At 45.0% G+C, this 14,163-nt stretch overlaps 1 protein-coding gene and 1 long non-coding RNA gene across 2 annotated transcripts; both read left to right on the top strand.

Annotated features, from left to right (window-relative positions):
* The first annotated feature begins 1,353 nt into the window (after positions 1 to 1,353).
* On the top strand, positions 1,354 to 2,886 carry LOC145949498 (uncharacterized). Its single transcript, XR_014427724.1, has 2 exons — positions 1,354 to 1,658; positions 1,743 to 2,886. It is a non-coding gene; the product is annotated as an uncharacterized LOC145949498 (long non-coding RNA).
* A 1,328-nt stretch (positions 2,887 to 4,214) lies between these two features.
* Positions 4,215 to 6,281, top strand: LOC145949918 (uncharacterized). Its single transcript, XM_083060827.1, has one exon. The coding sequence runs from the start codon at positions 4,215 to 4,217 to the stop codon at positions 6,279 to 6,281; it is 2,067 nt and encodes a 688-aa protein (XP_082916953.1).
* Positions 6,282 to 14,163: the final 7,882 nt, after the last annotated feature.

The following is a 14,163-nucleotide window of genomic DNA, read 5'->3' as shown; positions in this document are numbered from 1 at the left end:
AAATTGGAGACTCGGAGGGTACACAGTCCTCTTGGCTCGAGCGTTGGTGACGTATAGAGACATTGATCGATCAGATCGGAAAATTAGAGACCCGGAGGATGCACAATCCTCTTGGCTCAAGTGTTGGTGACGCGTAGAGACATTGATCGGCCAGGTCGGCAAATTGGATACCTGGAGGGTACACAACCCTCTTGGCTCGAGCGTTGGTGACGCGTAGAGACATTGATCGGTCAGATCAGAAAATTGGAGACCCGGAGGATACACAGTCCTCTTGGCTCGAGCGTTGGTGACGCGTAGAGACATTGATCGACCAGGTTGGAAAATTGGAGACCCGAAGGGTACACAACCCTCTTGGCTCAAGCGTTAGCAACGCGAAGAGCCTATGCTTGGCCAACTCGGCCTAATGGAGACCTGAAGGCATTATGACAACAATTTTACACCTAGCTTGCCTCCATACATCCTGTCTCTTGGGAATACAAAAATTTTGTAACCTACATTAAATGCTTTGACGAATCATTAAAGCGACGCTACTTTTCATGCATAAGTCACCATTATGACTTATTTATATAATTTATTTATTTATTTATATATTTAATTTAATTTAATTTTTCAAACCCCTTTAACCAAGGATTACACTCATTTATTTTGTCACTGTTGGTTTTTGTAGGGTTTTCCATACAACCTTTGTGTTCCTATATTAGGAGCTTCAACTACAGGAGTTTTACTATCTCTCTCTTCCACCCTTGCGCCCTAGGTTATCATTTGGACTAGGATCTCCGTCGTGTCATCCAGCCATCCTCTCTGATAACGATCCCGTCGTCCCCCGCCTAGGTACGACTTCCTTTCTCGCCCCATTCCTTCTATATATTAGTTGGTAGCATTAGGTATTGGTGAAAAGCTTGAAGCTTTATTTATTTTGATCATGGAGGAAACTATGGATTATGCCCAACTGTATCCTTGGGCGAAGCCAGATGTATTGAAAATCCATTCTATTTGCTACACTTGGGACTATATGAATGACTTGAGGAGGGAGCATGTGTTTATGCGAGAGGGTAGGGAAGAAGATATCATATGTGAACCTTGTGTAGATAAGGAACCTGTGTGTGTTGGCCCTTAATCAAATAATGAAGTATTTACATTTTGTTATGAAACATTGATCACTAAGTTAAAGGTTAGGTGGCCGCTGACGGGGTGTGAATCTGGCGTGTTGAGTGCCCTGGATGTTGCCCCAACACAAGTCCATCCCAACAATTGGGCATTCATTAGAGCATTTGAAGTGTTGTGTTCAGGCTTTGATATAGTACCCACGACAGAAAAGTTTTTCTACTTTTTTGAATATCGGCCTAAAAAGAGACTTAGTTGGGTCTTCGTGAGTGGGGTGGCTGGTAGAGGTATCCTAAGTCTCTTCCAATCCTCCTATAAATACTTTAAAAATTGTTTTTTTTCGAATATGATGTCCTAGGCATAACCCAACCCTGCTCGATGGGTTTCCGCACTATTGGTGTAAGACGCCTAAGGTTTATGGGAACTTGCAAGCTAATGAGTTATCAAAATCCGACCGAGCGAATGTGGAAAAAATAGAGAAGTTGAACACTGTGTTCCATACGGCCAAGTTACTAGACTAGAATTTAGACCGAGGGACTTGAGGATTTATATAGGTAATTATCCACCACTTGTTATAAAATTACATTTCTTACGGATTTACTTTGTCATTTAACCTTCTAACAATGTCTTGTTTGCAGCAAATATGACGAGCATGTCAAATCGGGAATTGAGAAAAATCTAGAAGCAATAGGTTACTGTGTTGAAAACCTCAATCGGAGTGGCTGCAGATGAAACCTCAGGTGCTGGTGTCTCACACCCTGTCAAGGACAAGGGAAGTGTAGATACCTCAAAGAAGCGTCGTCGAGAGGTTGAGAAAGGTAAAGGTTCCATTGTCGTGGATGCACTAAACGTGGTTGATCTTGTTCACGAAAAGGTAACACCACAAGATGTGGAGGTGGAATCCATTGAGTGAACCATTTCCGCGGGAATGCGTGATGACTGGGATCCAGTTGACCATGGCACTGAAGCAGGGGCAAGCAAAGTCCTTTTAGGATGCCAAGTTTAACCACTTAGCCCATATTCGATCCACCGATTTGCTTGAGGAAGACATGGCCTTCCTGGAGAAATTGAAAGTTTTTAGTGTGGTTAAGGGAATTCAGTCCCTGATCGATCGCCTCTCTGTGCTTTTCGTAATGAATGAGGATAGGGTTCAGGAGATGGCCCGGGAACTAAAGCATCAGGCCAAGGAACTTTCCCAAGTTGAAGAAGCACACAAAAAGGGCATGGCCGATCTGAAATGGGTAACTTTTGAGAGAGATAATCTACTAGAAAAGCGTCGAGCCCTTGAAGAGGAAAAGAACAAACTTCAAGAAGTTGAGAAGCAGTTATTGACTGAGGTAGATGCATTGAAGATGGCTAGGGAAAAAGCCTTTGAATCAGCCCAAATATTTGAGGCCGAGACCGATTGAAGGGAGAGCTAGCACAATCCGAAGGCCGCGTGCATGCTGCGAAGGTTGATGCTGCCAACAAATTTGTTGAAGGATTTGAAGCAGCTCTCTCTCAAGTGAAATTATTGCATAGTGGAATAGATTTGAGTGGTGTGGGGTATTTCAAGGAAGTTGTTGATGAAAAGCTAGTTGATCCCCCCGAGGATGATTAAGGACATCCCTACTCGTTTGTTTTACTGCCAGTACTTTGACTTTGGGATTTTCTTTTGTGCATTCAGTGTTTTTGTTTTTGTATTGGAATTCATGTTGCGTTGGCTGTTAGTTTGGCTTGTGCCTTGGTTATGTGTGCGTTTATCCTCTTGGATTAATTTTGTATGAATATTGTAGTTGCGTAGGTGTTGATATGCCATGTCTATGAGTTTCCTAATTTGTAGGGTCTGTTTTCACGTTAATTTAGGCAAACAAGATGTATGATCCAAGCAGAACATATTTCTTGAATGGTTGCACTGGAATAGAATATAATAAATTCAAAGCAAAAAACGCAATTAGAATTTGAGGTATGAAATTTAAAATTGTTAAAGAGAATAAATGATAAATATATTTATCCAAGATTATAATCAAGATATTTGCCAAATTTAATTATTGCGAATTGAGAAAATTTGGGATTTAATCTTTGTAACAAAACTTGAAGCGAGTATGCGGTGTAAAAAATAATTTTGTAGTGACCTAACCACGTAAATATCGAATAGGATTTTGTTTAATCAACGTGCAGTTTCTGAATTTTTCATAACGTATCATATTATATTATTATATAATATATATAGATATATATATTATATTTGCAGTGTTATTGCCCGAATGGTGATCGGAATGTTGGCGCAATATATAATATGTAATGGTGCTCGGAATGTTTTGCTCGGATGGTGGAATTTTGATTATTGGGTACACAATATTTGCTTGTATAATAATAACTTGCTATATTTGAACAAGTAATAATTGAAATAGTTCTGGATATATATCATTTTTTCAAATCGTTATTTTTCCGAACCAACCGATTCGACTTGTCAATTGATTTCGAAATTCTGATCACATTTAAATAAATTGAATGCCTAATTGCGCAATTGCTCCGTTGATTAAACTGCACAATGCGTAGATTTTGGTAGTCCATAATTGCAATGCCGAATTGAAAGTTGTACCGTCACGGCGAAATCCCGATAGGATATCTTTCGTTACAATAGTTCAGTCGCCACCTCGGCGGGTCCGTAGCTGGACCAACACGAAGTATGGCGTTGTCGGTTTTGATCCAACACCCCTCCCTTCTCCAGAGTCCCCTCGGCCTACGACCGATAGGTGGCGTCCTAACCGTTTCCTTGAGGACCGATACCCCACTCGGCCAACGCCCGATTGGACCTCTCGGAATGGGCCAGGCCGATTACGAGCCAATTTAGCTTTTATGTGTTTAAAATAATACGTTTAAAATAAGGACGGTTAAGGAGAATCCCGACAATCTCGGGGCCCATGAGGCCCGTAAACAAGAAACTATAAAGCCAAAAACCCTAGAGAGGAGAAGGCAGATTACACTTTTGAATGCTCTGGCTCTAAGGCACGATCTAGGAAAAAACCCTAGTCCACCCTTTGGCCGGAACATTTTGGTGCCCACCGTGGGGCTACGGTGAAACTTTTCCTACGCCCCAAGTCATACAGGAAGACCTACATTTTACCATGGCGAGAGGCGGCAACAACAACAACTCTCAACCCCCTACCATGAAGGAGATGATGGCCATGATCAATGGCCTGCGGGAGGATAATGCACGCTCCAGGGAGAGAGAAGAGGCCATTCAGCGCGAGAACGAGGAGATCAGGAGGCGAGCGGATGAGTTACAGGCTAGAATAGAGGCCAACACCAGAACGGTGGAGGAGGATGTCATGCTGGAAGTCCCAAGGGATTTTCGGCCTTTCTCGGAAGCCATAGAGGCCGAGGCCATCCCTAGGGATCATCGAATACCGCAGATCGAACCCTTCGATGGAACGCAGGATCCCAGTCAACACCTAACGGATTTCCGAGCTCAGATGTTGATTTGCGGGGGAAGTATGGAGGTCCGCTGCAAGCTATTCATGGGAACACTCAAGAAGGCGGCGCTGGATTGGTTCAGTGGCCTCCCTGACCGATCCATCACCGACTTTGATGTTTTCAGTCGAATGTTTATGGCACAATTCGCTGCCAACAAAAAGAAGCCGCCGATCACGTTGGATTTGTTCGACCTCAAGCAACAACGCGAGGAGTCTCTGAAAGATTTCCTACAACGATTTAACGAGGTCGCCTTGAGGATAGCATCGCTGGATGAGAGGATGGCGGTCATCGCTTTCCAGAAAGGTTTGAGGTCCGGAGCCTTCGACATTACGCTCGAAAGGGCGAATTGTCAAACAATGTCGGAGGTGAGGGCTTTCGCCTTGAGCCACATCAAGACGGAAGAGAACCAGAATATCAAGAGGGCAGCTGAGAACCGAGAAACAGGGGGTAGCAATAAGGAGGGAAACAAATATCTTCGACCGCGATCAGACTGGAGTAAACGACGTGACCGATACAACGGGAAGGAGGGCAACTACAGGCAGGCCGATCACAGTGGTCGGTCAAGGGGCGAGTGGACGCGCAACAATGAAGAAGAGAAGTTTACTCCACTCACTGTACCCAGGCGACAGATACTCCATGATGTCAACAGCGCATCGCTGTTTGAGTTCCCGGCGGCGACGGAGCGTCAGTTGGGCCCTTTCAAAATCAATTGGTGTGAGTTCCATAGGACTCATGGGCACTCAACTGAAAATTGTTTCGTTTTGGGAAGACAGATCGAGCGCTTGGTCAAGGAGGGACGACTGAAGGAGTTTGTGGCGAGAAAGCAAGAGGGAAGCTCGTCAGATAGGCGACCCAGGCACACGCGAGATGACACCAGGAGGGATAGGCGTAGAGAGAGAACTCCTCCCAAAGATGCGCCAACAAAGGTGTCGGAAGCCCATCAGCAACCCATCCATGGGGATTTCAACACCATCGCAGGGGGCTTCGCGGGCGGGGGAGCTACCTCTGTTGCCCGAAAAAGATACACTCGGTCGGTACTTACAGTATCGGAATTTAGGCGACCTACTCAGCCTGAGATTTCATTCTCGGACTCAGACTACGAAGGAGTAGCCCCTCATGAGGACGACCCCGTTGTCGTATCAGCAATCGTGATGGGGTACAATGTGAAGCGTGTACTGATCGACCAGGGAAGTTCTGCTGACATTTTATTCTGGGAAACTTTTGAGGGCATGAAGATACCTAACGATCGACTAATTCCTTATGCAGGAACTCTAGTGGGTTTTGCAGGAGACCAGGTCATCGCAAGGGGATATGTCGATCTGGAAACGACTTTCGGCCAGGGTGCTCAGATGAAGACGATGGTTGTTCGGTATTTGGTAGTCAATGCGCAGTCATCCTATAGTATACTGATCGGCAGGCTGACCCTGAACAAGCTAGGAGCGGTGGTGTCCACTTCCCATCTGAAGGTGAAGTATCCGTTACCGAACGGTACTGTGGGAACTCTCCGAGTGGACCAGGAGGTTGCTCGGAAATGCTATGGTGACAGTTTGAAGGCGCGAAGACGACTATATACGGCGCAGGTGGAGCAGGAGGTCCACTCCATCGATTTAGACCCCAGGGTGAGCCATTTTGATCGTCGACCAGCTCCTGCGGAGGACATTAAGGAGGTGACGTTGGCGAAAGGAAAGAAAGTGAAGGTCGGTATGTCCCTCAGCTAGGAGGACGCTGAGAAATTGATTGAAGTGTTGAAAGCGAACATGTCAGCGTTCGCGTGGCACGTTAAAGATATGCCAGGAGTGGACACTGATTTCATGTGCCACAAACTAGCCATCAATCCACGTGCAAAGCCCGTCATTCAAAAGAGGAGGAAGTTTGGCGAGGACAAGCGCAAAGCCATTACGGAAGAGACTGACAAGTTACTAACGGCAGGATTCGTACGAGAAATACAATACCCGACCTGGCTTGCAAATGTTGTGATGGTACGAAAAAGCAGCGAAAAATGGAGAATGTGCACAAATTTCATTGATCTAAATAAGGCGTGCCCGAAGGATTCATACCCCCTACCGAATATAGATTGCCTCGTCGATGGCGCGTCGGGGTATGAGTTGCTAAGCTTCATGGACGCGTATTCTGGTTACAATCAGATCCGAATGCACCCAGCTGACGAGGACAAAACCGCATTCATCGCCGACCAGGCCAACTACTGCTACAAGGTAATGCCTTTTGGTTTGAAAAATGCAGGTGCAACGTATCAACGCTTGATGGACAAGGTGTTGATGGACCAGCTGGGCCGAAATGTGGAAGCTTATGTCGACGACATGGTGGTAAAATCGATGAGTCTGGATCGGCATTTAGATGACTTGAAGGAACTGTTTGAAACTATAGGAAAATACCAGCTCAAGCTGAACCTCGAGAAATGTTCTTTTGGAGTTCAAGCGGGAAAATTCCTCGGTTTCCTGTAAACTCATCGCGGCATCGAGGCGAATCCTGAGAAGTGCTCGGCGATAATCAACATGAGGAGTCCTTCCACGGTGAAGGAGGTGCAACAACTCACGGGAAGGATGGCTTCATTATCCCGTTTTCTGTCCAAGTCGGCCGACAAGGCATTGCCGCTCTTCCAATGCCTAAAGAAGAACGATCGATTCGCCTGGAAAAACGAGTGCGAGGAAGCCTTCACAGAACTCAAGAAATCGTTAGCCTCGCCGCCGATCCTAACAAAACCGTGGCCGAATCTTCCCTTACTGGTTTACATATCGGCATCCGACCGAGCAGTCAGTGCAGTGTTGGTCCAAGAGCAGGAAAGCACCCAAGTTCCGATATACTTCGTAAGCCGAGTCCTGCAAGGCGTAAAAACGAGGTATCAGAAGATTGAGAAATTGGCTCTCGCGATACTGGTTACGGCGCGAAAGTTGAGACACTATTTCCAGAGTTATGAAGTGATAGTCCGAATCGATTATCCGATCAGGCAGGTACTACAGAAGCCCGACCTGGCAGGAAGAATGATGAAGTGGTCTATAGAGCTGTCGGAGCACTCCATCAAGTATGAGCCGAGAGGGGCAATCAAAGCCCAGGTATTAGCCGACTTCGTGATGGAGTTGACCGCGCCCGCCGATGAGGGTGAGGTCAGAGAGACGCAGTGGATCTTGTCAGTGGACGGAGCATCGAACCTTGGAGGAAGTGGAGCAGGCATCGTTCTGGAAGGACCGGGAGGAATCTTGTTGGAACAATCTCTACGCTTCGAATTCCAAGCAAGCAATAACCAGGCCGAGTACGAGGCGTTATTGGCCGGCATGGCATTGGCAAAGGAAATGGGGGCGACGAGTTTGTCAGCGCGAAGCGACTCTCAACTGATCACGGGGCAGGTAGCTGGCACTTTTCAGGCGAAGGACCCTCAATTGGCCAAATACTTGGAAAAGGTTAAGCTTTTATCAGAAAACTTCCGAGAGTTCATTCTTAACCACGTACCGAGGGACCAAAACTCGAGGGCCGATCTACTCTCCAAACTTGCCAGCACAAAGAAGCCGGGAGCCACTCGGTCGGTCATCCAAGAGACCTTAACGCAGCCGAGTATTAATGAGACACAGGGGAGTATACTTTTCTTCCAAGAGGAACTCGACTCATGGATGGGGCCGTACATTGCGTACCTGACTCGGGGGGAATTGCCAGAGGACAAGAAGGAGGCCTCGTTGATACAGAGGGAGTCTGCCAGATTCGTGATCATCAATGAAAGGTTGTATCGAAGAGGTTTCAGCTCCCCCCTTCTAAGGTGTTTGACCATGCCGCAAGCGCAAAGAGTGATGGACGAGATACATGGTGGAATGTGTGGGAGTCACATCGGAGGACGAGCATTGGTATACAAAGTGGCGAGGGCAGGCTACTTTTGGCTGAGTCTGAGGAATGATTGCGTCAATTGGGTTCAGAAATGTGATGGGTGCCAAAGGCATGAAACCTTGCACCACTCCCCAGCTGAACGACTCCACTCAATTCTGTCTCCGTTGCCATTCAACAAGTGGGGCATTGACATTCTCGGTCCGTTTCCGATAGCCGTGAGGCAGTTGAAATTCTTGATAGTCGCGGTGGACTACTTCAGCAAGTGGATCGAGGCGGAGCCTGTGGCGACCATCTCAGCGGAAAAGGTAAAAACATTCTTATGGAAGAATGTAGTATGCAGATACGGTGTTCCTCAGGTCCTGGTATCGGATAATGGGACACAATTCGCAAGCTCGAAAGTCCGCGAACTCTGTCGAGGGATCAGAATCCGAATGACATTTACCCCTGTTGAGCATCCCCAATCGAATGGCCAGGTGGAGTCGGCCAACAAGATAATTCTCGCAGGGCTAAAGAAGCGTGTCCAAGACTCAGGCGCTTCATGGGTGAAGGAGCTTCCCCGGGTACTATGGTCATATCACACAACAGTGCATTCATCGACTCGAGATACTCCATTCAACTTAGTGTACGGGACAGACGCCATGATCCCGATTGAAATCACGAAACCTTCAGTACGTACTACGGCTTTTTCTGAAGAAGAATCCGACCAGGGAAGGCGAGTTGACTTGGACTTGATCGCCGAAACGAGAGAAAAAGCAAGGATAAATCAAGTAGCAGCCCACAGAAGAGCGGCTTTTAAGTACAACACGAAGGTCGTTCCGAGAGACTTCGTGGTGGGAGATCTCGTTTTGAAGCGCGCTCAGGCGACACAAATGAGGAACAAGCTATCACCTAAGTGGGTCGGTCCTTACAAAATTGATGACGTGGTCGGTAAAGGAGCTTACCGACTGAGGACCTTGGATGGAGGGATGATACCGAGGACATGGAACGCGACGAATTTGCGTTTCTACTATAGCTAATCTCTTTATTCACTTGTATTTAGTAGGTGCACTCTTTTCCTAACTCAGTATTTTGTCCCTGTAAAAATTTGAGGGGTTTTTGCTGAGAAGGTTTTTAACGAGGCACCACCTTTTCAATTATAAGAAATAATATCATCTCACTGTTTCTTTTCATGACTCCTAACATGTGTTATTTTAAAGGCACAAAACTCGTGATTGATCGGTAAAAATCCGACTGGGCGAGTATAAATAACTCGAAGACGAAAACTCGTGATTGTCGGCAAAAGTCCGACTGGGCGAGTATAAATAACTCGAAGACGAAAACTCGTGATTGTCGGCAAAAGTCCGACTGGGCGAGTATAAATAACTCGAAGACGAAAACTCGTGATTGTCGGCAAAAGTCCGACTGAGCCAAAAGTCCGACTGGGCGAGTATAAATAACTCGAAGATGAAAACTCGTGATTGTCGGCAAAAGTCCGACTGGGCGAGTATAAATAACTCGAAGACGAAAACTCGTGATTATCGGCAAAAGTCCGACTGAGCGAGTATAAATAACTCGAAGACTAAAACTCGTGATTGTCGGCAAAAGTCCGACTAGGCGAGTATAAATAACTCGGAAAAATCTCGTTCGTCTTTCTAGCCGGAATTTGGGTGATCCAAGATAGGCACGTCGGCTTAAGGACGATTTTCCTACTTGAATCTTAATTCACAATTGATTTTGGAATTTAATTCCTTTCGTCTACTTTCTAGTCGGCGTCTGAGCGATCATGAGGTCATATCCTAAATGGAAATATTTTCTTCTCATTTCTTAGTCGGTATTTGGGCGAGCACATGGAAGATTTCCGTCTTAACTTAGGAAATTTTGCACGTTCATACCGAGTCGGCTTATGACTGATTATTTGGTCAGGCTCCGTTTTTTGAAGAAAGCTCTCAACATGGAGTTTTTAACTCGAAGTATATATTTCACTTAGAAAATTTTCTGTGTCATATTAATCAAAGTTTGGACGATTGGAGTCACAAGAATTCAACTTTGAAGAGATTTCTGTCATGTGGATCGGCATTTGGACGACTAAGCGTACTTTGAAAATTTATTCAATCTTTGACTCGCTTTTCAACCGAGTAGCTTGGAGGATGCTTATTTCAACATAAAATTTTATGGATTCTGAATTTGATATATTACCGATTCCTAGGACGAGCGACGACTCTCTAACCAGGTGAATTTTCCATCATATCAACTCAGAATTTGGTTGAACGTCCCCACGTAGTGCCTTAGTTAACTTGAAAGATTCCCTATAAATTGAATCAGATTTTACATTAATCGGATTTTTTCTTACCGGCTAGGTTTATGAAATCTCTGTTAACTTTAAAAAAAAAAAAAAAATTTCTATTCATGTTCATCGGACTTTTACCGTCTAGGATTCTGGGTCGATTGACTTCATAAACTTTCATATCAAAATTAGAAAAAATTCTATAGTAATATATAAATCGAAATATACCCGATTTGAGCTCATGAACCCTCATTTTTAAGTTGGGAAAAATTCTATTATATAGCATGAGGAATGTGGCCGTTTAGCCTCACGTATATTCATATCTGTTTAACTTAGAAAAATTTTATCATTCTTCGAAATTGGCATTTGAACGACCGTATATTCATCTTGGTTTAACTTAGAAAGTTTTTATCATTCTTCGAAATCGGCATTTGAATGACTGTATATCCATCTTGGTTTAACTTAGAAAATTTTTATCATTCTTCGAAATCGGCATTTGAACGACCGTATATTCATCTTGGTTTAACTTAGAAAGTTTTTATCATTCTTCGAAATCGGCATTTGAATGACTGTATATCCATCTTGGTTTAACTTAGAAAAATTTTATCATTCTTCGAAATTGGCATTTGAACGACCGTATATTCATCTTGGTTTAACTTAGAAAATTTTTATCATTCTTCAAAATCGGCATTTGAATGACCGTATAGTCATCTTGGTTTAACTTAGAAAAATTTTATCATCTTTTGACATTGGCATTTGAGCGGAAATAAGCTCACTTTGGGGAGTGAATTTTTAAATTTAGTGAAACATGACATTGAACAAAAAGAGTATGCTTCATAAAAACAAAAACAACAACCTAAGATTAAAAACGCAACACAAAGGGAAAATATAAAGATGAGTACAAATTTTGAAGGACAGCGTCAATCGTCCTCAGGAGGGTCCACGAGTTCCCCATAACAATTTCCTTGAAATACCCCATCTTCCCAATGTCAAGATCGGCATGGAGAAACTTGATTTGTGTAGTTGCCGCATCAAAACCCTGGACGAACTTGGTGAGAGAATCCATTTTGGCCGCTTCAAGATCGCCCTGAAGTTTTTCAACTTCAACCTTCATCAGAGACAAGTCATTCTCGAAGACTTTAGCAGCATCGGAAGTCTTATCTCGGGCCAGACGAGTCTCGACCAGTTCCTTCTCCATCGCCGCTTTCTCCGCCAACCAAGCCTCTCTTTCTGCCTCAAAGGCACGACGACCTTCCAGCAACTTATCACGTTCAGAAGATATCCATTTAGAGTCAGCCTTGCTTTTATTGAGACTCTCCTCAAGGGACAGAATCCGTTTCCCTTGCAGCTTAGTTTCCCTCACCAGTTCACGAATTTTGTCTTCGTTGACAAGTGATAGCGCCGATAGGCGATTGGTCAGCGACTCGATTCCCTTAGCGATGGAGAAGGCACTCATCTTCTCCAAGTCCGTACGGTCCCCTTCCAGCAAGTAAGTTCCACGAATATGGGCACTATGATTGAATTTTTCATCCCAAAAAGAAGCCATCTCTCCACGATCGGGACCGTGACTCACCGGATCCCAGTTTTCCCCAAGGCATACGCTGAGAGTCCTCTCGGCCGATTGGACCTCTGTGTCACCCTTATCTCCTTCGGAAGCCACGATAGTATCCAAATTGACTACCGATATGGGCCGGTCGGCCTCGCGGCGACGCTTGAGCGAAGATTCGCCCGCATTTTTCACCAAGGCCATAGGATTTTCGACCACAACAACCCTCTCGGGGGCCGACTCACCAACACCAGCGGTTTGAGAATCTTTTTGCTGCCTCTAGAGCTTCATCATTTCACGAGTACCTAAGCTCGCCATTCTCTCTGCAAAAAAGGCAACCAGAATTTAACGATAAAAAGATTTAAGACAAAGATGAGAAAAACAGTTCAACATTCAAAAACAAACGCAAAATACCTATATATATTCTCAACTCTTGGGGCCTATTTTCTAGATCTAGGAGTTTCGCGGTGTTGAAAAGTATTTTCAAGTCTTCAAGTTTTTTAATGTCCTCTCGGTCATCCTCCGGGAGTGACTCGGGATCTAGCCCACCAAAGGAGGTCGGTTGCTTGTTCCAAAAGAGAGGATACCCCTCAAGTAAACTCTCATGCCCCGGTAGACACCGAATGCGAAAAAAGGATCTCTTAAAGTCCTTATAGGACGACTAAAACAAAGACAATAATCCCCGACCCGACACGCTACCCACAGACACCCAGCTACTACGTTTACTAATACGGGCTTCGAAGAAATAAAAGAATTTATTTGGAGTTGGGGTAAGGCCGAGACCAGAACACAAAATTTCAAACCCCCTAACAAAAGCCCAACTATTTGGGTGAAGTTGGGTTGGGGCTACATTTAAGATCCTTAGCACTCCCTTCTCGCACTCAGTAAGAGGCCATCTAACCCTAAGTTTAGCCACCAGGGTAACATAACAAAAAGTAAAACGTTCTGAGGTCGAACTTATGCACACGGGTTCTTTACCCACACAGGGTTCACAAACTAAGACATTATCAGAGACCCTACTCACTACATGCTCACTATTAAAATTTTCCATTGACACCCAAGAATTGATACAAGACTCACACTTTAAAACATCATCCTTAAACCAGTCATAAACCTCCTTGTAATTTACGAACTCCATAGATTTAAACCCTATATAGACAAGAAAACTACAACGATAGACAGAGAGCAACTACCAAGCACAATAAATATTTGGGCGTATGGCGTACCTAACAAGATCTCAAAACAAAACACTTCATTCTTTTTATAAAATGGCTCAGAACCACTGCAAAGCACCGTGAAGAGGCGGAGAAAAAGAAAAAGCGCGGGCCGGAGAAGAAACAAGGAAAGAAAGAAGAAGCAAAAGAGTGAAATGACTAGCCAATGAGGGGTACTTATAGAGAGGATGGGTTGCGCGTGGAAAAGAACGCGCGTGGAACGCCACTGACCCTTGGGATCCCAATGCTCACGATACGCGCCCCTAACAACACGTGGCATTTTAATAATGTTTTCCTTTGAGCAACGACGCCCTAATAAATGCATGTCTCTTCAAGGGTAAGGCGAAGAGACAACTCTTGGGAAGCGTCACACATTTGACACCCAAACGTCACATTTCAACCCTCTTAAGCCCTTTCGCCTTAACGGCTCAGGGCTGGAAGGCAAGTGTACCGTCACGGCGAAATCCCGATAGGATATCTTCCGTTACGATAGTTCAGTCGCCACCTCGGCGGGTCCGTAGCTGGACCAACACGAAGTATGGCGTTGTCGGTTTTGATCCGACACCCCTCCCTTCTCCAGAGTCCCCTCGGCCTACGACCGATAGGTGGCGTCCCAACCGTTTCCTTGAGGACCGATACCCCACTCGGCCAACACCCGATTGGACCTCTCGGAATGGGCCAGGCCGATTTCGAGCCAATTTAGCTTTTATGTGTTTAAAATAATACGTTTAAAATAAGGACGGTTA

Source organism: Cajanus cajan, chromosome 7 (assembly GCF_000230855.2).
Source record: "Cajanus cajan strain Asha chromosome 7, NIPB_CcT2T_4, whole genome shotgun sequence".
NCBI classification, from domain to species: Eukaryota; Viridiplantae; Streptophyta; class Magnoliopsida; order Fabales; family Fabaceae; genus Cajanus; species Cajanus cajan.
This window is presented reverse-complemented; position numbering and strand designations above follow the sequence as displayed.

Bases quoted from the DNA above. Each gene is read 5' to 3' on its own strand.
- LOC145949918 (XM_083060827.1), top strand. From the start codon at position 4,215: ATGGCGAGAGGCGGCAACAACAACAACTCTCAACCCCCTACCATGAAG.